Source organism: Lethenteron reissneri, chromosome 59 (genome assembly GCF_015708825.2).
Source record: "Lethenteron reissneri isolate LAM-NWPU_2019-01 chromosome 59, ASM1570882v1, whole genome shotgun sequence".
Classification (NCBI taxonomy): Eukaryota; Metazoa; Chordata; class Hyperoartia; order Petromyzontiformes; family Petromyzontidae; genus Lethenteron; species Lethenteron reissneri.
Genome location: NC_083837.1, coordinates 5,517,684 through 5,545,164, shown reverse-complemented (window position 1 = coordinate 5,545,164; position 27,481 = coordinate 5,517,684). Strand labels below are relative to the sequence as shown.

Here is a 27,481-nt window from a genome sequence, read left to right as displayed (position 1 = left end):
ATGGGGTGCCCGCCGAGCGGCTTCGTGGCGGCGGCATCACACTACCTGGGTGTGAAGAACCACAAACGAGCAGGGAAGGCAGCCACGCAGTGAGTCGGTGCAAAATCCCCCCCTTCACAAGCTCGACGGTCCTTTATATGTTAAGGTGTGTGTAAGAGCCATAAGACAGAAAGTGAGTGTATTATTCCTGTATATATATTTGATGTACATCCGTCATACATTTGTTGACAGACTAGTTATATTTTATTTGGAATATTCCAACTGTTTACAAACCCCCCTGTGGTTAGACGCTCCGTTGGTTGAACCCATGACGTTACTTCCGGTTTTTACAGTATAAATGGGAGGCTATGAGAAGAGCCGGGTGGGGAGCGAGTGGATATTGGGGTTTTTTTTTTACCGCGCGGCAGGGTGATGCAGTACGTGAACAGGCGAAGATATAACTTTAGAAAACGCTCGTTTTTGTGCAACCAAGAAATAAAGAAACACTTTGAGTGAAGACACCTCAAACACGCGTCAGACGTATTGCTCCCACAAGTTAAGGCGTAGCTTATTTTCTGGTACAAGAAAGTTGCACCTACAGTGTGTATTGGCCAATCAATGTGTGTTGATACGTGGGAGGAATCAAAGCACTCTGAGAAAATCCACGATTGAAATGGGGCAACACCTTATCCCAAACAGATATTAGGAAGCCACTGGAGCTATGCACTTTTAAATCTAGATTTATAACAAAATTATTTAGAACTGCTTTTTGTGCTTAGATTGTTGTCCTGCCTCCGCACCTCCGATTAGCACGGTTGGCCATGTACGGTGCGAAAGAAGTGCAACGTACATCCAACAGAGGTGTCTATATTTGATGTACTGCCATCACCTGGCGAGCCAGGGTATGGCACCACGACACCTACGAGAAGGGAGTTTCACGACATTTGTGTAATCCACCAACCTCGGCTGCATCCACAGCGCTGGATTACTGCCCACGTGCGTAGTAGCTACCTCCACACGGCTAAATGAGACTGAGAAGTTGACATTCGGAAAATTCCATCAAAGAACACCAAACAAACGCAACTGACCAAAATATAATTATGAAATGACCGAAACAAATTTTATGCTGGACATAAAATGTAATAACCATCACCACAAAAAAATATTCATGAAGCTAGCATGTATTACAGGTGGATCAATGTACAATAAAAATACAATAGATGTATGTATATTCTGTATACTCTAATATATGTATATAATACTTACTATATATTACGTACGTAATACATATATCACTGTATACTAAGTTGTTTATAATACATGATTGGAATAACCAAAAATAGTTAAAACTTCGTTAATTCCGCATTGGGTTAAGGGCTACCCTGCCAATACACATCACAATAGCAGAGGGACAAGACAGCTTTATCAAAATAGTAAAAATCTGACGTTACAGAACGGTGATACGTATCGTCCGTCAGATGAGCGTTGCTATTGCTTCGGAAAAATCTGACACTCAATGTGCAATTGACATCGTGGTGCCTTTACAACCGAGGGGTGTCCTGGAAACAAAGTTGATGACCCACGTATATAAGCAGTGACAACCAATTCTAGCGTCAATGGAACACTTTAAAAATCACGTTGCATCAACTCTCCATGGATGGGCGCGCTGTTAGCGTCACCATTCAGCTTGTTAATCCATTTAATGAACAATATTATCGCAATCAGTAATCGTCGTTTGGTAAATCTGGTATCCGCGCCAATCTTACAGCGCAGAAGCCAACACAAAGGCCCCGAGATTAACAGACACCGTGTGTGGTGCAATGTTGCTGTGCTCTTTTTTATATTCCAATCGAGTACTTTCGCGTGCAATTCTTCTGCTCAGCCAAATCCGAATTGCAACATGGGACATTTAACGTCCACTGCGAAGCAGACAAGTAGCCACGTGGTTAACACGCGCGGTACGCAGTAATAACCAGGACGGCCTGCCGGATTCGAAACCACGAAGCTCTGCGACAAGCTAGCAAACGCGTTGCCAGCGGCCCACGCCACTTCATCTGCCAGCTCAGAACAAAAAATTAACCCGTAAAAACTAAGTTTTTCACTATAAATCCTTTATATGCGTGGCGGCTAGAGTCCTCTCGTCCTCTGGCTTGAGATGGCTGCCACCTATGGGTCAGATGATTGCCTGCCACTATTAAGCAATTGGTAATTAAATATTTTTTTTAAAAAATCCTAAAAAGTGTAACATTTTGGAAAAAAAATTCACGAAAATAAATTGTCACGCACAACGAGTCTGTGTGCAAAATGTCAGCTCGATTGGATCATGGGAAGTGGGTTAAAAAACGACCGAAAGATTTGCATGGTCGTAAGGACGCAAGCAAGCAAGCAAGTGAACTTAATATAAAGGATTTAAAAACGAATTACTTTGTGGACAATGGACATTTTGTGAGGGTTTCCCACCGCCCCCCCCCCCCCCACAGGACACCCCTAAAATTCAAAGACCACACGTGCCTAATCTTGGTGCTGGTGTCGCGACAGTAATGTGCTGGACATTCAGTGGGTGAAAAAAGGGGTCAACGTCGCAATTTAAAATTTTGCCCATTTTCACGGGGTGGGGGGGAGGTAGTTAAATCGGTATTTTGTAAAAGAGTTTATAATTCAGAAGCAGTCCAATGAGGTTAGGGTTGTTAAGCATCTAATTGTGTACACACAGTGCATAGAGTAATACTTTGATTTGCGTCTTCCCCCCCTTTTCGTCGTTTCGCAAACACGTCATCGCCTTATTATTATTAATACCACGACTTCATTTGCGTCGCCCTCGACCCACACACACTTGCGCGGCAGACAACATCGTCCGTCCTTTCTGGTTATCCCATCACCTCAGCCTTCGCCTCCCCCCGCCCGCATGCTCCTGCGCACAAAACGGCTTTGTATCGTGCATAAATAAATGCGCACGGCGCTGCGGAGGACGATACAGTATTTACGTAGAGTATTTTGGCGATTGGGAAACAACATTAGCTTACGATTTACATCGTTTTCGATATTCTTCTCACATTTAAGGACCGGGGGCATTACCGCATTAAACAGAAGTACAGGCTGAGGCTAGGTTCAGGCACCAGCTGTAAATGGCGGTTGGGAATATTCACGTGGTCATTAAAGGATTGAGGGTTAATGAAATGCAAACTTAACTCACTACTTCACACTTGCACACATATATTACATACAGACACACAATTATCGGACGTACTGGACATTGAAATAAGAACAGGACACTAACTGTACTTAAAAAGGCGAATACAAAGTGCATAAACAAAATCATTTGTGCATCATTTTGCCTGTGTATCTAAACATATGTAAAAACAAAGCACTTTGGCGATTAATACTTTGCAATATCGTGACAGTGGAGACGTAACAATGCGTAAAGTGCTGGCAGCATTCCAATGGCTTAAAATGCAGGCAACAAAAGATTATAATTACAGAGGCCTTTTGCTTAATGCCCATTTTCTTTGCATACTGTGTTGTTTTATAACCCCCTACACCTGGTGAGTGAACCCTGTTGGGTTTTTTTTGTACACTTTTGAAATTCAATATTTAAAAGTGTCAATTTCTAGACAATTCTCCACACGCTAATGCCCTCCAAACATACAAATGCGACGTCTGTGCAGTCACTGATAAACTGCCGAGACCATCAAACTCACTGCCTCCTTCACCGACTGACAATTCACAATAGCGCGGACTGTGACTGTGATCACCAAACTAAAACCACGGGGCGCGTCGTAACGCCACTGCCCGCTTTGATCATTTGCCAGCAGCGTTTCAGATATTTGTTAGGCAGCTCGCTCATCCACTAACGTCGACATGAACATAGTAGATGATCGACGTTCAATCGATGATATGTAAGAGAAAAAAAGGCCAAAACTTATACATCTGGTTTAATTTGAGATGAGAGCCTGGGATTTTATATTTTGGCCCCATTTAAAACACTCTAGGTTAAGTAAAGGAGTACTACTGCGATATTATTGTTGCTGTGCATCCAGTAAAGCCATAACCAGACAATGAAGGATTACATTTGATCTGCATACAGGGACTTCTCTACTTACGAACTAGTTAGGTTCCAGAGCTCTGTTCGTAAGTCGATTTGTTCGTAAGTTCAACTTTACTCCTGTCTATTCCAAACGTGTTGTACTGCATGTACACTAAACACGCGGAATAACTTTAAAAGTTGTATAATCTCATATAGATATAGATGCCACTGGTTCTTCACGTTTTACAGATGTAGATGCCACCACCACCATCTATTGCGCGGCGGTTGAACTTACGACTCTCAGTCCGAACAGGCAACTGGACATACGGACAGATTTGTTCGTATCTCTGAAAGTTCGTAAGTCGAATTTTCGTAAGTAGAGAAGTCCCTGTATACTACTTAATAGGTACATTCACGGTATTCCTTTTGTCAATCTACTGCTGGATTCCACACATTCCGGGTGGTTTGGTCGCAGGAATAAACGAATATTTCTATGAAAAACATTTTTAAGCATATTGTGCGACCTTTGCAAGGTATGCTATATATTCATATCATAGACTGCCTTGGCATAGTATCATACAACAAAATGTATGACTTGAATACCACACGTATTTTGAACATTTAACTTATGCCTTAATACTTGTTCGTCCAGCGTTGATGATAGGTCCCTTATGGCAGCAACAGAGCTCATAGACGATCCATCCTTGTTTACAAACTTCCCTCAGTTTGACAGTCAATGCAGTGATTTGAAGCCACATACAGTGTATCATAAAATCTCTCAGCAACTGGACATGAAGATAAATAGACCCAAATGATATTAAATCTTGACTTAAAGGACGTTATTAACCAGTTTAAGTCATAACTGGCTGTGATGTTTCCATCCTACCTTCCGATGTTAGTTATTTTCGACTCTCTGGTTTTACATTTACAGGTTAAATGTCTTTACATTAACAGGTTAAATGTCTCACACTAACACAGCCACCGTTGCTCGTTTTCCTCGATGTGGTGGTGGCTCTGCGATCTTACATTGACATTCTATTCTCTCACAATACAATGGCCACCTCCGCAGCTTCGTCATCGTGGGGGTAGTTCTCCGATCTTATATTTACATGCTAATTTCTCACTTTAACATCACTATCCCCGCCCACTTCGCTTATGACCTTTGGGCTACACCCATTTCAAACCTTTAAAACAGCCTGCCTCAGTAGCTTTCCCGTTATTTTTTATCCTAATGACGATTGCTTGTGTTGCGATCGAAACGTCATAGTTTTTTGCTATTTTTAGTTTTTATTTAACCTATCTACGTGACTTTACCGAAAGCCCCAATAATACCAAATGATATCAATATAACTATTTTATATGAATTGATTGATAGTATCATTATTATACTTGCTTACCCAGGAAGGCCTCTTTATCAGGAGGCTCCTGCAATGTTTTTTGTTTTTCGCAGAAGAGGGCAATGACTGCCATGGAAATTCCCATTGAGTAATTTGCAAGTAATTCTTCAAATTTGGCAAGTTTGGTAACACTCTTAAGCACGCACCTCCGATTAGCACGGTTGGCTACGTACAATGTGAAAGAGGTTCAACGTCAGAATCAGAATATTTATTTATACTGGAGGAATCCGATGAGCTATAAAGCTCTTTTTCACAGATTCCAGCATCCATTGCTGTACTGCCATCTCCTGGCCACCTGGGGCAACAGCGGCACGGATTGGAATTGCCCTGCATGACACGTGGTGATACGTGTCATAATGGAAAATTGAATGCCGGGTGGGGGGGATTGAAAGCAGGGATTGAAAGCAGGGAATGACGATGACACCGGCACACAATGGCCTACTCTTGCAAATTATGTCCGGTGATTGCTGACGCCCAATGTGATACAGACAGCAGCGTAGTATCCATAATAGAGTGTAGTATGTTGTGGTTTAAAATGACCGTTGTATTTTCTGGTTAGTACACACCACAGTGCTAACATTAAACTATGTTGTATTTCACCAGGCAAGGCTCACTGAGCTATGCAGCTATTTTTCAGAAGTAACCTGGCCACAAATGATAGCTTAACAAAGTGGCTTATTACGTGGAAATGTATAGCAACCAGATACTCTAAACGCATGTTTCTAAATGTGGTGGGAAGAACCGATGGACCCAGACAAAAATCCACGCGAAAACGGGGAGAACATGCAAACTCCAAATATACATGTGTCAGTCAGGAACGAAACCAACGACCTCCTGCATACCAGGTGAGGTAGTCAACATCTCGCCACCGTGGCGCCCCTATGGTGGCCTGCTGGAATCTAACTGCGAAAACCTCTGCAACAAGCATGCTATCGCAAAGCCATGTCATCACCCCTTCTAGGTCAATGAGTTGGAACAATCATTTCTGATGCTTGGCATCAAAACTCCTTGTATCCTTCCTCCATAATTTCTCAACCAGCTCATGGCCGCGCTGTCCCCTGAAGCTTTCTTTCCACAGCACTTTGCGCGCACACCAAGGAAGTGGGGGGGGGTGGGTCGCTCGAGAAAGTGGAGGTGTGCCAATCTAAATGATGAAGGATTCCCTCTCAGGCTCGCGCTTGCCGTCCTCAGCGCCGAGGCATATCTGCGACTCGTTGTGGGGCTGAATCTTGACCGTGACCCTCTTCTGGCCCTCGGAGCTGTTCCGCACGCCGTAGGAGAAGTAGATGATGAAGCCTGCGAGGGACAACGGTGCGGCAAAGTCAAACCCCGCGGATGGGGAACTCACCACGTGTTACAGTCACAAGAGGTGGTACTCGCATTGCCACGATTTACAGGCATTCCCTCGATTTTTACGAAGGGGTGTGCGCATTCTATAAAACAATAAAAAAACGCGCCTAAAACGAAATTTCGTAAATCAGTGACTTTTGACCATTAATATAATACTAAAAATTCGGGATGTGTTTCGGACAGTCATTCCAACTCTACTCCTAACCTAACAATACACACCTATATCGTTATTCACAATACAAAATAAATAACACAAATATGAAAATTATTGAACAATAATTAATTAACCTTTTCAGGGAAGTCACCAAAAGATCTGCATGTCGGAATGACTGGAAAAGTGATGTGGAGGAGTTACTGTTGCACTGTAGGGATGCCGTGACACTGTCGCGGATCAGAAACCTTGATTTGGACTCGATAAATGTGATGAGCTATGAAGCTCTTTTTCACAGACGTCCAGTCATGGACGGATGACGCAGCCTCCGGGGTGCTCAGTATTTAATCCCGTGGTGCGTGCGATGTGAAATTGTGTTAACACGGAAATTCGATGTTGTGAATTGAAATGTGTCCATAATTTATCAATTGCATTGACGCGAAATCTCGTAAATGTGAAATCTTCGTAAATCGACAGATACCTGTAAAACGACATGAAGTCTTTTCTGCTATTCCACATGTGTCTTTGCGATCATTGTCATCATCATAAATCAGCTATTGATGATGATGATGAAAGTGGGAGACAACAGTCTTCTCACAGTGGCTGCACCCATCACTTGTTTTCATGTCATGTTAAACACAAGACTGCAATATTGGCAAAATTAATGTAATTGCCTCGGATCCAGATATCAGTAGAGCCATACGGACCATACAGTAAACCACTCTAGTCTGTGCTCCTCCGACGGAGGAGGAACAGCAAAACTACACAAAACTCTCTCCTGAAGCCATCTCATCGTCACGGCTAGCAGACCTCAACATTGGCATTTAGCTCCTGAACATTTTTCTGCCATCGTACGCAAAAACATCATTGTCCCATTGGGATAAATTTGGAGCTCCAAATTAATGCTCGGGCTCTCAATCCTTCCCCATGTAGATTGAAACTAAAATATTGTAACATTTGGGGAGCGAATTGGTGAGTTTGGCACGTCGGTACAGTTGCAAATCTTTCCCAACCTTCTTCTTGGTTCTTTCGGTAAAGTCACGTAGAAGGAAAGTAATAAAATAATAAAAATAAAACATAATAAAATAAAATAATTCTCACGACGTTTCGGCTACAACGCAACGTCGTGAGAATTATTTTATTTTATTATGTTTTATTTTTATTATTTTATTACTTTCCTTCTACGTGACTTTACCGAAAGAACCAAGAAGATGAATCCCTGCAGTCACGAAAGCTTTAAATCGAAACTTTCTCAACCTCTTGTCAAGTCTGGCCATGATCAATCCACGCCTGGATGAATGTCTCCCTAAGGCAACACTCTAAAAGCTCTATTCAGATAGATTCCAAAATCAATCTCTGCATTACCATCTCCTGGCCACCGTGGGCAACATTGGCACGGATTGCAATTGCAATAATTTAGAGTATTTACATTTTTTGGCTTCTATAAATTTCCATATAAGTCACTTCGTTGAGCTATCATTGGTGGCCAGGTCGATTCTGAAAAATAATCGAATCGCTCAGTGGACTTTACCTGGAAAATAAAGGTTTAGTTTTAGTTTTATCATGATTTGCTTACCTTTCCTATACTTTAAACTTCTATCGTGTTTTTGTATTGTGTTGTTGTAACTTTTTGACCTGCCCCTACTGGACATCTGTGAAAAATAGCTTTATAGTTAATCGGATTCCTCCAGTATATATACAGATTTCTGATTCTGAAATGTCCTGCACTAACACGTGGTGACGGTGTGACAATGGGAAACCTAATGCTAGGTGGGGGATTGAAAGCAGGGCATGACTATGACGAGGGTGACGTTTAGTTCTGCACCATAGTGGCCACCTCTGTGTCCTCGATCACAATTCGTGATGTGTGCACGTGCTATAAATGGCATTTATTATTACATGAAGCAGTCCCCTTCCTTAACCTCCTTCCGTTCCTCTCTCAAAGCCTCACCTATTCTCCATTGTCCAGTCTCTTCCTTTTCACTTCCCCCACCCCTCCATTGCTTCTCTCCCCCTTCCCTATCCCCTTCTCACCCCTCTATTGTGACCACCTCCCATACCCTTTCCTATCCCTATGCACCCCTCTATCATGACCACCTCCCCTCCCCTATCACCTTCTCACCCCTCTATCGTGACCACCTCACCTACCCTCCTCTATCCCCTACTAACACCTCTATCGTGGTCACCAATTCCTCATCTCTTTGCATGCCCCCTGCCATCAAAATCATTTATTTGTATAAACCGTTTTTTTTACTATGTTAACCGCATTGATCAAAGGGCACTCTATATATAAAACAAGGTTATTATTCCTACTACTGTGAACACTTGTGACTTGGTACCTACCAATGAGCATCCATACAGAGAAACGAGCCCACGTGCCGGCGTCGAGTTGCATCATGAGGTAGATGTTGACGAAGACGCTGAGCACTGGCAGCACCGGAAGCAGCGGCACCTGCAAGGGTTATTGCAGATGATGGTTTTCACGCCCCTTCACCTCCTCTGCTGTCAATTTTTATCCCGACTGTGTGTGAGATTCCGCGAGATAAAAGTCACCAGTACAATTACTCGCAGAGCGGCGGAACAATTCGTGCTGGCGAACGGATGGCAGAAGCGAATATCGCAAAAAGGCAGCCAATTGCCACCCGCGTATCAGAGTAAATGTTTGTTGCGTGAGAGTTAAACCAATATTTTAAGTCTCAGAGACGGAATTTTGCCAATTTAAGTGCAGAACTAAATTTAATGTGCTTTTATTTTGACCAGGCTGAGATCATGAACTGCATTCGGGATCCCGGTTTAATCAAAACTCAGCCTATGCGAACCTACAGGTCTCTACAGTTGTCTACGTACGTATGCATGTTGAACTTTTTTCGCACCATACGTAGCCAACCGTGATAATCGGACATATATGGGTCTTTATCCAAGAAAACTGTACACTTGAGCACATGGTTTAATCAGAGGCAGCTGCCTGGATTGGAGCCCAGAATCTCAGCAGTGTTGGCTCACTGCTCTGACCTCCACCTTCTTTTGAGCATTTCAAGGCATCAAGTAAATCGACACTGGGTACAGGACGCGCCAGCATGAGGGGGTGACAGCAGGCGGGAGTGTGATGCCCACAGCCTCACTCACCATGAACGATATCTTGGTGTGGCTCTGAGGCTGCCGCCAGATGGTCACCGTGCAGGCAGCAAGGACGGCCATGAGCAGCACCACGGGAGCCACCACCTGCGGCTGTCTGTCCATCAACGATTGCGGCCAATTGGCCAGCACGACGCTGAGCAGGAGTATCGTAAGTCCTGGTGGGGAGTTGTAAAACGAGGAAGAACAATCGTACGTGCGCTTGGGGTTCCCTCAAGCTTTCCAACGCCATCGGTTGGCTGTGGAGGTTTCTCAATATAATTCCAGCTCTACCACGAGGGCGTGAATGAGTGTTTGAGTTCCCCACTTTCTCGTTTGTTTCCCATGTCAAATGAAATTTCCCTGAGGTGAACATTATCTGCACCTCTATCAAGCCGCACTGAAACTGCCCAGGAGCCACAGGTGGCTCAAGAGCCACAGTCAGGCCGCGCGTCTGGTCTATGACACGATGCCAGTAGTGTGCGCCGGGGAATAAAATGGCAAATAATACACAGATGATTATTATTATTTACCTATGTAGATGGTATGCTGTTACATTTACGCTGATCGAGAAAGCCAGACTTTGGGAAACAAATGGTGAAATCAGACAAGTAGGAATCAATGCTTGAATTAATCCATTACCCTGAAGCTAGAGGGTCTGTTGCCTCTCTAACGTATAGTGGTTGAAGCGACACCGCATTGCCTTGGCTCGGCTTGCTTACCAACGATGAAGACGCAGATGTTGACGATGTGCGAGGACGTGGCCGTGGGGATCTGTGACTCCGGAAGGACCAGGGACTTCAACCAGAATGTCGCAGAGCCGGGTCCCTTGCTTGGCACGCATATCCCTCTTCCGTGAGGCTCTTTGGTCTTCTCGCCGTAGACATCCATGTCCGCTGTGGCTGACACCGACTGATAACAATCATCCTCCTTGTACCTAGAGCGCAGAGCAGGCCATATTCTGTTGATTTCTTATATGTATATACATGTGTAGTGCCTGAATAACGCGCCACACGCGGGTGTGGGTGTACGCGCGAGCAGTGGGAGCAAACGAGGTCGAGGTTGTTATTGTTGCTAGGCGTGAGGAGGAGGCCAGAGATGGGTAGGGGGCGATTAAGGACACAGGGCGCTGATTGGCTGGGAGTTGTTGTCTGGATGCGGCGCCACGCTGTCTGAGGACAGTAACAGGCCGGGAAGTTGTTGTTGTCGCTAAGTGGCGCCTCATTGTCTGGGAAAACATGGCAGGTGCCAGGGGGGGCTGGGGGCGACGGGCGTCGCGGGGGATGCCACCGATTAATTGGAGATTAATTGGCTTGGGGATAAAGAGAGGGGGTTTTGAAGCAGACGGGAGTTCGCACCTGGGAGAAGCGAGATGCTGGAGCTGAAGCAGCGGAGCCAGAAGCAGTGGAGAAGTGTAGGGTAGCAGTGGAGAGGTATAGGGTAGCAGTGGGGCGGTATATGGTAGCAATGAAAAAGCCAGCAGAAGCGGCTGGAGTGTGACGGCAAAGCCAGCAGAAAGCGGCTGGAGTGTGGCGGAGAAGCCGATAGTGATACGGCTGTGTGTGACGGGAGAGTCAATAAAGAGCGGCTGAACTGTGACGGAGAGAGTAGAGAAGAGAGTCGACGGAGGAGAGACGCGGAGCGAGCGAGGCCGGCGGAATGCGGCGAGCGAGCAGAGAGCGCGCGGAAGGAATGTTGATTGGTGTTAGCTGGAGAAATGTTGATCGGTATTAGCGAAATAAAGCGAGAGAGAAAAGCAAGAAGCTGTCACGTCAAGTCGAGCACTACACATGCACGAAAAGGATAAAGCTAATGGCATCCTTTCTGGGGCGTTTTACGGGTTATACCATGCATTATTTTTGCATGATGTCCAATGTTTCGCTTCTGCAGGAACTGAATTACATTTCCAGCATGCACAGCGAAAGGTCGGACATTGTAGCAAATGACACACGCAATAGGACCAGATCACACATCAGAGAGCTACACAGCACTACTATTAAATCCTACGCAGGAGTGTAACCCATCTTTCTCTATGGTGGATGTGACGGACACACAGGTGTCGTGACTGTACTTGTCACTGTATGGTGCCGGGACTTGCGAAGTTACGGCCGGTGATGTTGTCATTGCGGGCAGCCCGGGTTGCGGGCTGCAGTACCAACTAGTGGTGGTTGGGTGAGTGCAGGTGAGCACGAAGGCACCACGAGCAGCGTGCGGTGCCGGCTCCCAGTGAGGGAGCGAGAGCGAGCGTCAGCCAGCCAGGGTTACGCTGGAGCATGATACTCTGGCTGACCTGTTGTCACGTGACCGGACGATACTGGAGGGGGGCCACCAGTGGACAGGGGCCGAGGGGCGTTCACGTGGTCCCGGAGAGCTCTCGGGAATGTTCGAGAAAGGGCCCGAAGAGCCTGGAAGGTGGGTGGGGCTAAGGACGGAGCCAGCCCCAGCGTGGGGGCATATAACGAGAGCTCCGTGAGGAGCCCGGGGTTCTTCAAGTGTTGGTGTTCGAAGATCCATGTCGGGGAGAAGCCTCTAGCCATGCGGTCCGGGACCCAGCTTGTGGTCCGGACCGGGATAGCGAACCGAGTCTATTTCTGCCATAGCGTGGCTGGATGGGCATTCAAGACCCAAGCGTAGGTTATTTTATGTTGGTGCTATTGTTTTAATAAATAGTGTTGCTCCCAAGTTAACGTCTGTGACTCCGTTGGACTCACTACACAGGTAATAAAAATATATTTTTTATTGCGCTACCCTCTACTGTTTGGACCATAAGTCACTTGAAGGGAACTCAGAGTTAGCTGTCTGGTATCCACTTCCTTGGACCATTCACTAATAAAAAGGGTCACTCTCCTGTGAGACAGATCTGAATGGCTACTTTGTCTCGTGACATGACACGGATAGCACAATCGCGATACCGCTGTGTCACTCAACAATAAACGATGAAGGTGAAAGCTCTGCCAATGAAAGCAGAAGGGCAGGGGGGGGGGGGGTCACCTAAGTATGAGCACGCAGGCCGCCACCAATGAGTAGGCGAGCAGGGTTCCAATGGACATCATATCCACAAGGTCCTTCAGGTCCAACAGCAGGGCCATCACCGCTGGACACAAGAGAAGGGAGTGAAAAATAAGCTATCATAGCAAGTGCACCAAGACTGAGAATTGCCACTTTCTCAGAAATTGTGGTTTAAATTTTTTGTAAACGTTGCATTGAATCAAGCCCCATTTTTTGCCACCAGCGTGTGAAAGTGGTGGAACGGTGATTGTTGAAGTGCGCTGTAAAATCCTGGTGATATGAATGCCATTCTCAGTGGCGAGTGATATCCGAACCGGAATACGAGTCCTCCCCTTCACCAACCCGTACTGGCCAGCGTGATCTTACAATCGTCATAACCGACATAATATGGGGGAGGAGGGGGGGGCCTTCACCCAACAGTGGATTGCCAAAGGGCAGTACATTTATTTTAAACTGTACGATATATAATAAGCATACACTAACTCTCATCAAGTAACTGACTTTTCGCCGAATGCAGCTTAAAACACTTGAATATGGCTATTGAATGAGCGGTAAAGCCTAAAACAGGCCCAATACATTGGATGCTAAGATGTCTACTGCCCTCAAATTCTGATAAATAAATAAAATACTTGTTTTACAGCCCTATTGCTAATCGACTGCTGGATGAGAGCCTCCGCATGATATGTTTGTTTGTTGTAGTCCAGAGTTAGCCTGATAACTTTAATCTACATTGTCTTATGGTTGTTATTGCTTGACTTGCATCCCACTAGGATTTTTGCACACAGCGTTGAAATACGGTGTTTTTTCTGGAAGACTTTGCTGTTTTTTCCTGGATTTTTCTATTGCGTGTAGTCACTTTAAGATGTTTCTTGTTCATGTTTTGGTTTTGCACCCGAGTCAAGAGCCGCATGGCTCACAGAGTTATACCTAATAAATGAAACTGAAACTGAAGTCACAGTTCATCAAACTGATTAGTGTGGGTTGGTGAAGTTGGTGCCAAGGACCAGTTCAGATATTGCTTACCACTGATGTTAGCTGTGGATGGGAATTGAACTCTGATTACCTGTAAGGCAGCTAGGCAGTCTTCTTTTTTCGTATAGTTGATGTAGATGTAGAGCGACAACTACAATTTTTACATTCAGGTGGTCAAGCCAGATAACCGTGTCAGGAGTAGTGGAGTGTATTGATGTGATGTTGCCTTCGTACTTGAGCTCGGCAATGAGCTACCGCCAATATTTAGCCAAGCTCTGCAATCCTCTATACATTATGATGCTTTCATCCAATTAATGAGTGTTTATTATGAATGTGGGAGGAAACCGGAGTAACCTGAGAAAACCCACTCTGTACCACCTTTTTCTAAAAAGCCAGGGTATGGCACCTCCTCAACGCCCACGGGAAGAGCATTTCACAACGTTTAGGCTCAATCATAACGCGGCATGATAACCACTAAGCCACCGGATCCCTCGATGAAATTGCAATGAAATTACACGCACATTCACTATTTGGACTTGAAATATCGACTACTTTAACTATTTTACTCTTTTGACTTGTGCACAATTTCCTTGGGGCAAGCGGGATTGAGGGGTGAGGATTGAACAACCAGGGACCCATTGTACGTAGAAAAAAAAACTTACCAGCCAGCATGCCAGACGCCATCGTGGCAACGACGGGAGACTTCCGGGAGCTGAGTTTGGCCAGGTGCCGGAAGATGAGGCCGTCTCGAGCCATCGCGTACACAATCCGCGGGAGGGGAAACATGGAGCCCAAGAGGCTGAGAGTGAAATAAGGGAGATAAAATATGTTAATGTCAACAAAACTGCAAATTACTTCCACCAATAAACCATTCTTTTTTTTGTCTACTCCAATCGTGCAACTAGCAGCGGCTCTTCGGATGAAGGATCCATTGAGAAATCTCACACAGTAGAGCAACCCTCCATGTTTAAGAATGGCCCACAGAAGCCGATATCCTTACATAAGTGGCCTTTATTCTAGATTTGAAGCTATCGTGACTGCAAAGATTCATATTCTTAGGTTTTTTCGGTTAAGTCACGTAAGTAAAACATCAAAATAAAAATAAAATAAAAATAAAAATCACGACGTTTCGGAGGCAACACAAGTCTCCGTCATCAGGTGGGACCGTCACAGCCGAATTAGCTGCATCAAGTGAAGCAATGATTCAAGATGTAATCCCTTATAAGCAAGTTGAAGGGAGGTGGAGAGGGGGGGGGGTTGGAGAGCTTATCAGACTGTGGTAGCCAATGAATGGAAACGTATCGGGGGGGAGGAGGAGCGGTGATCAAAGACTGCACACAGTGCTCAACACAATGAATGGAAACGTATCGGGAGGGAGGAGGAGCGGCGATCAAAGACTGCACGCAGTGCTCAACACAATGAGTGGAAACGTGTCGGGACGGAGGGTGAGCGGCGATCAAAGACTGCACGCAGCGCTCAACACAATGAATGGAGACGTGTCGGGACGGAGGGTGAGCGGTGATCAAAGACAACACGCAGTGCAACGCAATGAATGGAAACGTGTCGGGGCGGAGGGTGAGCGGTGATCAAAGACTGCATGTGGGGATGTTAACACTCGGTGAAGTAAATTAATTAAAATAGTGCCTGTCAGATAAGATGGTCCAAAAAAGTGTAATTAAGTCTTTTTTGCGTGGTTAATAACATCTTTCCAATGATTACTGAGTTTGTACCCATCATCACGGTTGAAATTATGTCTGTGTTTGTATATTTGTATGGCTTCGTGTACAAACCTTTGATGGTAGCCAGGAGGTTTGCAGAGAACCTTGGTCTCGGAAAAGACAATTTCATGAGAGCCCGCCGAGTTGTAGCAATGATCGGCAACGGCCAAAGAATCAGTTCTGCCGTGTTTCAGATCTGACTTGTGCTCGCGGACACGATCAGCCACATGACGTTTTGTTTCACCAATGTAGCAATCACCACAAATGCAACTCAATTTGTAGACTCCAGGATACTGTAAGTCAGGAACAACATCCTTCACAGATGGAATCAGATCACGGATTTTATGCACTGTACTGAATCGGACTTGGATCTTATGTTTGTTTAGAATTTTGGAGATCTTTTTGGTCACGCCTGCTATGTATGGTAACGTGATAGTTTTGGTCGGAGTTTCATGTGGCTGTTTCTTCTGTGTGGTGGGAGAAACCGCTTGGCGGATAGTACGGTCAGAGTATCCGTTCATCCTGAGGGCCCGATGTACATGTCTCAATTCACCGGTCAGGTGGTGTTGGTCAGAAATGCCATGGGCTCTGTGGTATAGCGTTTTGATGAGAGAATTCTTTTGAGATGGGTGGTGGTGGGAATCCGGTTTCAAGTAGGAATCTGTGTGGGTGGCTTTCCTGTAGACAGAATGGAAAAGTTTGAATCAGACGCCATCCAGACATCCACCCTGCGTCCTTCCTTTTGGAAGAGGTATGTTGATGACACTTTCGTCATCTGGCCACATGGCCTCCCAGCACTGAACCACTTCTTAGACCACATCAATTCTAGACACCCATCCATCAGATTCACTATGGAAGTAGAGAAAGACGGCAAACTACCATTTTTGGATATTCTGTTTGAGAGGAGACCTGATGGATCCTTGGGACATTCTGTCTACAGGAAAGCCACCCACACAGATTCCTACTTGAAACCGGATTCCCACCACCACCCATCTCAAAAGAATTCTCTCATCAAAACGCTATACCACAGAGCCCATGGCATTTCTGATCAACACCACCTGACCGGTGAATTGAGACATGTACATCGGGCCCTCAGGATGAACGGATACTCTGACCGTACTATCCGCCAAGCGGTTTCTCCCACCACACAGAAGAAACAGCCACATGAAACTCCGACCAAAACTATCACGTTACCATACATAGCAGGCGTGACCAAAAAGATCTCCAAAATTCTAAACAAACATAAGATCCAAGTCCGATTCAGTACAGTGCATAAAATCCGTGATCTGATTCCATCTGTGAAGGATGTCGTTCCTGACTTACAGTATCCTGGAGTCTACAAATTGAGTTGCATTTGTGGTGATTGCTACATTGGTGAAACAAAACGTCATGTGGCTGATCGTGTCCGCGAGCACAAGTCAGATCTGAAACACGGCAGAACTGATTCTTCGGCCATTGCCGATCATTGCTACAACTCGGCGGGCTCTCATGAAATTGTCTTTCTGAGACCAAGGTTCTCTGCAAACCTCCTGGCTACCATCAAAGGTTTGTACACGAAGCCATACAAATATACAAACACAGACATAATTTCAACCGTGATGATGGGTACAAACTCAGTAATCATTGGAAAGATGTTATTAACCACGCAAAAAAGACGTAATTACACTTTTTTGGACCATCTTATCTGACAGGCACTATTTTAATTAATTTACTTCACCGAGTGTTAATATCCCCACGTGCAGTCTTTGATCACCGCTCACCCTCCGCCCCGACACGTTTCCATTCATTGTGTTGAGCACTGCGTGTTGTCTTTGATCACCGCTCACCCTCCGTCCCGACACGTCTCCATTCATTGTGTTGAGCGCTGCGTGCAGTCTTTGATCGCCGCTCACCCTCCGTCCCGACACGTTTCCACTCATTGTGTTGAGCACTGCGTGCAGTCTTTGATCGCCGCTCCTCCTCCCTCCCTATACGTTTCCATTCATTGTGTTGAGCACTGCGTGCAGTCTTTGATCACCGCTCCTCCTCCCCCCCCCCCCCCCGATACGTTTCCATTCATTGGCTACCACAGTCTGATAAGCTCTCCAACCCCCCCCCCTCTCCACCTCCCTTCAACTTGCTTATAAGGGATTACATCTTGAATCATTGCTTCACTTGATGCAGCTAATTCGGCTGTGACGGTCCCACCTGATGACGGAGACTTGTGTTGTCTCCGAAACGTCGTGATTTTTATTTTTATTTTATTTTTATTTTGATGTTTTACTTACGTGACTTAACTGAAAAAACCTAAGAATAAGTGGCCTTTGTTTATCCACAGACCAGACGGGGTGCAAATTTCCCTTGTACTCTGCTGCAAAAACATTGTCACGTGACAATCAAACTAATATTGATTTTTATTCTAAAAACTTGGAAAGGTGGTGAAGAGTAAAAGGCGCAGCCTTGAAATTGCCTCCCTCACCGCTGGCAGAAAGGCGTCCACTATTTATGTATAAGGGGGGTGCCCACTTGAGATCCCGGTGAAGTCCCCACTCAGCTTGGTCCCAGTTAAGGCAGTAGTGCCTTGAATGAGGAAGAAAGAGTAGCGATTGTCATCAGGCCCACAGAAGCCACAGGGAAGTGAGTACCTGTCAGGTGAGCCGGCAGCGATGATCCCCATCATATTTCGGATAGAAGTGGTTCTCAACTTTTTTTGGCTCCTGTGGCCCCTTGTTGAATTTTGTTTAAATGGAGTACCCACTTGCCTGACCCAAAATGGTTCTGAGAAATAAATGTATGAATAATGAACATCATCAATATTATAACCAATTGTCCATTTTGTGAGATACCCTAACTAGAGAGTAACTGCAAGAGAATAAAACAAAATACAATGGATGCTCTGAATTTTATATTGGCAGATTCATACATGACTACTCACCAATTGACTCTCATGCGTGAATATAATTTCACACATTTGTAAATCAACCTCACGCACCCCCTGGGACATTGCACGTAGAGAATGACGGGTTACACTACTGCGTAGGATTTCACAGGAGTGCTGCATATCTCTCCGACGTGTGCTCGGGTCCTACCACGTGATGTTTGGCATGATGGCCGATGCTTCTCTGCAAGTGCTGGAAACTGAGAACCACTGATAATAGAGAACTGCCGAGCTTGGGGGCGGGGAGAATTCAGTGGCGGTTCACCGCGTGGCTCCCTTTTCCGCTCGTCTACGGTTCGATCGTGTCGCTCTCTCTGAGTGAATACTGTGCGGCGACGCGTTGCAAGTTGACATCGTCATTGATTGACCGACTCTTCCACGATGTTCAGTCGTCTTGGCAGAAGTGGGAGTACCCACGCTTTACCCCAGCACACGCGACCTGCCGGTCGACTAACTGTGGTGGGTGGACAGACAGAGACAGTGCAGGGGGATTTAAGAAACGTACAGCCATCGTTTCAGCTGCCACGCCAGGAGATCAAATCAAACCGGTCACCTCTGGATTGCAAGTCCAGTGTGGTGCTGTCCATTAGACAAGGTCAGCATCCCAGATTACTGCCTTATGTATAATATTTGGTTAATTATCTAGGAACATTTTGATAACTTCAGATGGTCTATCTCGCGACATCTTCTGTGATAATTATTACACTCAGTTTAGCCAGGAAAGGACTCACTGAGTCTCAATATCCTCTTTCAAGAGGGTTCCTGCCAAGTTTTCGCAGTAAGGTGCTGCTGTGTGTAATCCAAATTCCGTAATTTACAGGTAATTTTTCATCAGTAGTTTTTGTCAAGGCTAGTTACATTGTATGGCTTTTTTAGCTATGGGAGGACACCGGAGAACCCGAAGCAAACCCATGCATATTCGGGGAAGAACATAAACACTGCACACAGAAAGGTGGCCCGAGTCAGAAATCGAAACCCAGGCCCTTCTTGCTGTGAGGCACAAGCTTTAGTACTACACTGCCACCTTGGCCTGAATGTCCCAGGTCAGAGCGGGTGTTCCTGTAAAGAGGTTTAGCTGTTCTGCATGGATTTCCTCTGGGAACCTTCTGATAACCCGGAGAAAATCCCATACAGAAGAATGGGGAGAGTTCACAAACTAGACACAGAAGTGCGCCCCAGCCGAGTGAACAGATACACGCAACGTGAAGTCCTGCAGACGCAGGAGGAAGAGGGGTGGTGGGAGGAGAAGAGGGGTGGCCAAACCTGTCACCTGTCACCCACCTGGTGGAGAGTGCGCAGAGGGAGCCCACAGCGACGGGGTACTTGGCGGGGTCCCAGCCCACGTACTCAAAGGCCATTGGCAGAGGGCTCTCCTTGTCCAGCAGATAGTAGGGCATCATGAGCGTGAGGGCGGCCGACACGCCGAAGTAGGCCACGAAGCAGATGAGCAGCGATGCGACGATCCCAACGGGGATGGCCCGCTGAGGGTTCTTCACCTCCTCACCTGCAGCCCGGGGGGATGGACGCGATGCCGTTTTTCAAGATCAAAATAGATTAATAATAGTGAGAGTAATGATGTGCAATTAGTAGCGGACGTTACTATCAGTATTATATTTCTGCATTACCTACCAGTGCGTGACTTGAATATCGTTTTCCTCGAATGCATTTGCTGCTCAGTGTCTGTAATGTTTACGATTTATCCGCTGCTGTAGCTTCCTTTTCTTTTCTCGCCATGATCCTCCGCGGGTCATTTATAAATCATCTTAAGGCTGAACGTTTCTTTTCCGCGCGCACAAATAGTATCAATCAATAGTACCTGTGGAATTCGCGTGGCGAGTTGCTAACACGAGACATCATCATGGCCAACACCGCTGATGCCCATAATATATATTTTTTTGTTATATCGCATAAATATAAATGTGTTTGGTTTAACACGTAGGCTATCGCGACCAATATCCATAATAGAGATTTTGGGTTATATCGCATAAATATATAAATGTGTCGTTAAGACCAGCCACCACCCGACACAGCCAACTAGTAAGGGTTGTCACGTAAACAGAACGTGCCAATTAGTCACTAGTACAGCACACCAGTGTGTTGGAGAGCCAAACCACAACATTTACAAACTGAGTACGACGTTTCGTCAGTAATTATGACTAGCTTCATCAGGCGACAGCCAGAAACTTGTCTGTCGACACATTAATATATTTACGCGATCTAACCCGAAAAACCTACTATTATGGATAAATGTGTTTGTCAAGTAAATAAAACGTGCCAATTAGTTATTACTTCAGCAAACGCCGGTGGCAAAATCGCCTGATGAAGCTGTGTTGTAATCACCAGTGAAACGTCACGGTACTCAAATTGTAAACATTGCGGGTTTACTCTCCAACACACCAGTGCGCTGAAGTAGTAACTAATTGGACACGTTTTGTTTACGTGACAAACCTTACTAATTGTCTGCATTGGGTGGTGGTAGGTTAACGACACTTTATATTTACGGGATCTAACCCAACCCCCCCCCCCCCCCCTTTATTATGGATATTGGTCGCGAAAGCCTACGTGTTAAACCGCCAATGCCACCAATGTCCACCACTGCACCTCATTACCAAACGCTGCTACACAGGAGAGATGCACAACGACCTCCAAGATGCGCCCAGACTATCTCCCACCATCTATGGTATTTAGCCAGTTATTGTTGAATTGTTGTTGCTAGATCCCAGATTATGGGATATATCCATCACGTTTTTTTTGGGGCATTTTCTGCATTGCCTCTACTTGCCTAATCTCGTTACTTTCCTGTCACAGAAATAATGTAATATTTCTTGAAAAATATATGTTTTTGTATTTTGAAGCGTAATTAATCTTCTTGATTAGTTTTTATTCACATTTGTAATATATTATTAAGTTAGTCTATATGTAAAAAAAAAATTATTGTGCAGTTCATTTGTTCACTGTTGTATGGGCAAATAATCCCTGTAGCAAATCAGACAACCAAGAGGAACTTGGCCTCAAGAGGCCTTGACACAGGTCTCCACCTAAATCCCACGCAATTCCGATCTGGTCTTGCATTAATTATTTTAGCGATACCTGCACTGATAAATAGCAAACAAAAGTCACAACACGTTTGTCATGAACACCGTGGCCCTAAAGAAAAAGTATATATGAGGCAACGTTTCGGGCAATAACCCTTCTTCATTGCACACGAAGGAGGGCCATTGGCAAAATTCCAGACAGTGGGAAAAGTAAATGCTTGGTGAGATGGCGAAATTTTCGGGCAATGTCACACCGACGATGTACTTTTCTTTTCAAGGCCACGTGGCATTATTGACGGAACGTGCCGGACTTATTTTTTTTGCAGTCATAGCTATTCGGTCTCTTGCCGACGGGCGCCATCGCTACCGGTGGTGGCGATGCAGTCGAAGCCGATGAAGGCGTAGAAGCAGGTGGCAGCGCCCGCGAGCATCCCTGTCACGCCGAACGGCAGGAACCCCCCGACACCCAGCCTTGCCTCTGCGGGCGCTGACACATTCCAACTGCGGCGAGGAAACACGCCGAGGGGCGCCGCCGCGCCACCCGCACTCGGTTACGGGATCCACGGCGACGGTACCGAGCGGTTGAGCATTTGCCAGCCAATTGCAGGGGTTCGCGGTTCGAGCCCAGCGGCCGCTCCGATTTCATGCCATAGGTGTATTGAGCGTAAATACATTATTACGATTACAATGCGTTATGAGGTGGTGGCAATGATACTACTTGGCCTTGATAAGTGCATTTATTACCCATCTGATGGCCTTAAAAGGTCAGCCAATCAACTCTTTTATTTATATATATATGTACGGCCCATAGCATGCTTGCTCTTCCTCCAGTGCGCCACGGACTCCTGAAATGTTACTATTTATCTCAGTATGCGTCTTCACTCAGACACGCGAGTCTCATCTCGTCGCAGTCCATTGCATTTTTGCTCTTTCACGGGCATTCGCTGCCATGTCGCACTTGATCATTTTCGTCCACTTGTAGGCATTATTGACAAAAAATATATTTTAAAAAACGTCAAACGCTTTCGTCCACAAATATTTGTCATCAACGATTTCCTTAGCAGCTGTTAACGCCGGCACTGCTCCCGACAGCCACGTGAATAACATTGTGGGGCACGTCCAGGCTGCCCATCTGTCCATCTGTCGGTCTGTCCAACCACTGCCTAGGGCGCAGTTCATCTGTCGACTTGCCTGTGCGAGTTGGTGATGTTGGTGATCTCCTCGGGCACGATGGCCCAGTTGTGAATGTCGCCCTTCACAAAACCGGCCACCACCACGAAGCACAGTACCAGCACGTTCACCACCGTGAAGATCTTGTTCACCCATGCAGACTCCTTCACACCAAACGACAGCAAGCCTGCGAAGGCCGAATACGGACGCCGACGCTTTTGAATCGAATTGAAAAACTCAACGTGTCCGTCAATAACCCGGCATATGATATTAGTTATTGAAAACGAATTTCTTTAGAAATGCTTTTTGTGTTTGGTTTATTGTCCTTCCATCACACCTCCAATTATCACGGTTGGCTACATACTGGTACGAAAGAAGTTCAACGTACATACACAATCGCTCAGCTTGCGCCACTACTGGTGAGAGTGTGTTTGGCCTATTCTTTCACATTGGCCAGATGTCTCGGAAGATGTGGAAGTACCCGCAATTTACCCCACCGCACGTGACCTGTCGATTGACTGTGGTTGAACCCATTGACATCGCTGAGTGGACAGAGGAAGGATGGGGGGATTTAAGAAACTTGCACTATTGTTTCACCTGCCGCACCTGGAGATGGAATCGAACCGGCAACCTCTGGATTGCAAGTCCACTATGCGAACGATTACACTGCGGCAGTATTATAGTTTACTACTGAATATTGAATACGTGGTAAATTGAACTAGCAATTTTTTTGACTAATTTAGAAGGTCTATCGTGCAACATTCATTATTATTAGGACTCTCTTTCAGGAGGATTCCTGCCAAGTTGTGTTGCTATGTATAATCCCAAATTTAGTTATTTGCAGGTAATTTCAGCATCAGATGTGTGGCCAATACCAGTTACATTCTATTTATTTTAGCTCTGAGAGAAAATCTTAGAACCCGGAGGAAACCCATGCAGAACAGAGGGAGAGTGTACCAACTTCACACAGTAAGGCGCCTGATTCAGAAATGGAACCAAGGCGGTTCTTGCTGTGAGGCACGGGTGTCGCCACTGCACCACCACCACCCTGCCGCCCTCGCGACGTTTTGAGCTTCGTTTGGCAACTCTCCACTTGTGGCTCGACGCCGCACGAAGGTTTTTGGTGCACGGCCGGGTTGTGGCGTCAGTAGGGTTTGGTCACCCCTATCGAAACCCCATACCTGCAAGGAGGAGGATGATGAAGGCAGCAAAGACATCTGGGTAGGAGGCGAGGCCCGGCAGATTGATGCCCGCGTTCGTCTGGAAGAAGGTGCTCATCGGGCGGCCAATCATTCCGTCAAACGTGGCGCTCCATGCCCTCGCGACGCTCGACGTGCCTGGATAGACAAAATGAAAAAGCGTGACAGTTGACGTTTTGGGAGCTGGCCATTGTTCAGAGCACATGCGGTGGGATTCATCCAGGGGATCTCTAGAACCCCTCTAGAGGGGATCTCTAGAACCCCTCTAGAGGGATCTCTAGGATAGCGGTGGGTCCTTCATGAATAAGGTGTTACGAAGCAGCAGTCCCTTAAAGAGCCACCGCATGCGGTTCCAGAGCCGCAGGTTGCACATCCCTGAGCTGGTCGGTCCATGCCTCAGTTGCACGGTGGGGAAAAAGGGATGGAAGTGTACTGGCCGCCTTGAGTGTAAATGTGCGCTGCCCTGCTGCACGCACACCCGCTTACCGATGACGTAGGCGAGGATGAGGTTCCACCCCGTGATGAAGGCGAGCAGCTCCCCCACCGTCACGTAGCTGTAGAGATACGCCGAGCCCGTCTTGGGCACGCGTGCGCCGAACTCGGCATAGCACATGCCGGCCATCACCGACGCGAGCGCCGCCACCAGAAAGGAGAGCACGATGGCTGGGCCAGAGTCCTCGCGGGCCACGGCGCCGGCCAGCACGTAGACGCCGGCACCCAGCGTGCTACCAACGCCCAGCGCCACCAGGTCGACCGTAGTGAGGCATCGCGCCAGCTGCTCCTCGCCCTCCACCTCGCCGCTGTCCGAGAGGGCCTTGCGACGGGCCAGGCGGCCCACAAACGAGAGGACCGACGACGTTCCACACGCGCCAATGGTCATGGTCGCGACTGGAGGAGACAGAGAGGAGGTCAAAAGGTCGTGGTCACTTATATCAAAGGCGTATCGGTGGTATCGGAGTACCGAGCAGGGCTGCCTTGATACCACTTTTCACAATACGATATCAAATTTCACGATATGACGATTATTGCACGATACCCGTTCTCTGTAACTTTGTCATTGTATTTGATGTTTTCATAGTATTGTTTGTGTGTTTCTGTCCTTCCAGTACAAATGTAAGGTGCCTTAATAGTTCTTCAACTGCAATTCACTCTACGCAAGTCTGCTGTCAGTCTTTCACTCATTGTAACCTTAAAATATATAACACTTATAACGCACATGCTGTCAATTATAAAAAAAAAATTACTAGAAAAATGATGGCATCATAATTTTCCATATTTTTTAAAAATGGGTTATAGCTATTTGGCCAGCAGGTTTGCACATTGGCAACACTCGTGCCTCACAGCAAGAAGGGCCTGGGTTCGATTCTCAACTCGGGGCGGCTTTCTATGTGTAGAGTTTGTATGCTCTCCCCATGTGCTTCGTGGTGTCCGTTTTCCACATGTAACTAAAAAATAATAATCAAAGTATAAACAGATATTGGCGAAACATCCCAATGCTCGCAATTTACACTGAAAATGACAGTACTCAGTTGTGATCACACACAGTAGCAGCATCGGCACCTACTACTGAGAATACTGGACAGGACCCTCTTGAAAAAAACAAGTGTAAAATAACGTAATTATATTTTATTATGTTTTTCTTGAACCCGAATTTGCAATCATGACAGAGGACACATAAAACATACATTAAGGGCTTGTATAGAGCACCATGGTGGTGAGATGTTAACGACCTCGCCTGGTATATAGGAGGTCGTTGGTTAGATCCCGACCCTGACGCCTGTATATTTGGAGTTTGCATGTCTGTCTCCCCATGGTGGCGTGGATTTTTCTCCAGGTCCTCCGGTTTTTCCTTCCACATTTATCATCAACATCACGCGTTTAGAGTATTTGGCTGCTGCTATGCATTTCACATGATAATCCACTTCGTTGAGCTAGCATGTGGTTACGGGTCACTTCTGAAAAAGAGCCATATAGCTCAGTGGGCCTTACCTGTTAAAATAAATACAATCATAAATCCAGGAGTTATGGCGTCAGGGTAGTTATTTCTCCCCAAGCACGGGCTAGTGATTCGCATCGAGTTCCTTATCTCACCAACGCGGGGGTGAGGACTGGGAAGGGGAAGTGGGGGGGGTATGACGAAGTTATTGGGCGAAATAAAAAAAAGAAAAGAGAACTTGAGGACAAAATAACGCAATTAATAAATATCCACGCGCCCAGAAGGAAATTGAAGCAAGACAACAAGCCGTCAGATTCATGTTGGTTTCATTACGAAGGCCCTTTGGCTTGCACGTGTTTGCAATAGTCCCAGCAGCTCGAGGGTTATGTGACTTTCATAGATGAGTGCGCAGTGCTGTCTGAACTTGCGTAGAATGGAGGTCACGTGCGATGGCATGTGCCGTCTAGCTTCATTCAGAATAGATATATATTTGAGTTTCGTGAGCTGATTCTAGGTGCAGATTATTGGAGTTTATGTTATAATAGTGTCTGTTTTCTGATAAATAGCATGCACGTTATCGTTCAAAGACAAATATCCCCCGTTGCCTTAATAGACTGTTGGGGTAAGTGCTGTTAGCGAGCACCTATGAAGGCCGAAATGGCACACGAGAGGGTGAGTGGCCAGCACCACGCCCTACCGCCTTTGTCTCGCCAATGGTGATATCTACACTTGTGCCTCATTGCTAGAAGGCCATAGCTTCAATTCCCAACTCGGGCGCACGTCTGTGTGGCACATGTATGTTCTCCTGTTCTGCAATGGATTGCCTTCAGTTTCGCCAGTTTCCTCCTACAGCTAAAACAACAGAGTCTAGAGACTAGGTGAGGCCTTCCTGGGTAAACACGCCTAATACTGTGAATGAATTTAAACCATCTACCAACAGAGGGATCGGGTCAATTCGCGATATAGCTTTACAGTACCACGTAATGTAATGTGGAGGAACAGTAGAGAAGGCTTTTAGAATAGGAAACTGAAAGTATAGAATTACAATCTAGATTTGACTTTATACCTACGTGACTTTACCGAAAGAACCAAAAAGTATATAATTACAGTTTAAAATGAAACAGACCGCTAGTTTACTCTTTACTTTTCGATTATTAAACGTTGATGATGTGTTGAATGAAAGTGGGCCAACGATTGTCACTGGGAAACCAATAGCAAGAAAACCCATCCGATATATCGCTTGCAATACACTTAAGATGTATCCCATGCGAACGCGCGGTCAGTGTCGGTTATTAATGTTGTTATACGTACAAATATAAACAGCGCAAGCGTGTTACCTTTAAAGCCCAGCTTGGAGATGAGCTCTTTTTTCCCCCTTGGCAAAAATTCAGTTGTGCAACAATTTGCTGCTCAGCTTAGTTGGGATCCTCATTAATCATCGATGCGACTCACAAAATATCTCGACGACACGTGGAGAAACCGTTTAAAGAGCCGAAACATTGAAACCAAT

At 46.0% G+C, this 27,481-nt stretch overlaps 1 protein-coding gene across 1 annotated transcript; it reads right to left on the bottom strand.

Moving 5' to 3' along the window:
- Positions 1–1,144: 1,144 nt before the first annotated feature.
- LOC133357797 (high affinity cationic amino acid transporter 1-like) lies at positions 1,145–27,481 on the bottom strand. Its single transcript, XM_061575930.1, is given in 14 exon segments — positions 1,145–6,696; positions 9,245–9,353; positions 10,028–10,194; positions 10,738–10,952; positions 13,007–13,109; positions 14,659–14,795; positions 19,913–20,135; positions 22,034–22,167; positions 22,858–23,023; positions 24,018–24,173; positions 24,522–24,923; positions 27,309–27,347; positions 27,350–27,368; positions 27,371–27,481. Coding segments are annotated over 14 exon segments (2,055 nt in total). The 5' UTR covers positions 27,404–27,481; the 3' UTR covers positions 1,145–6,544.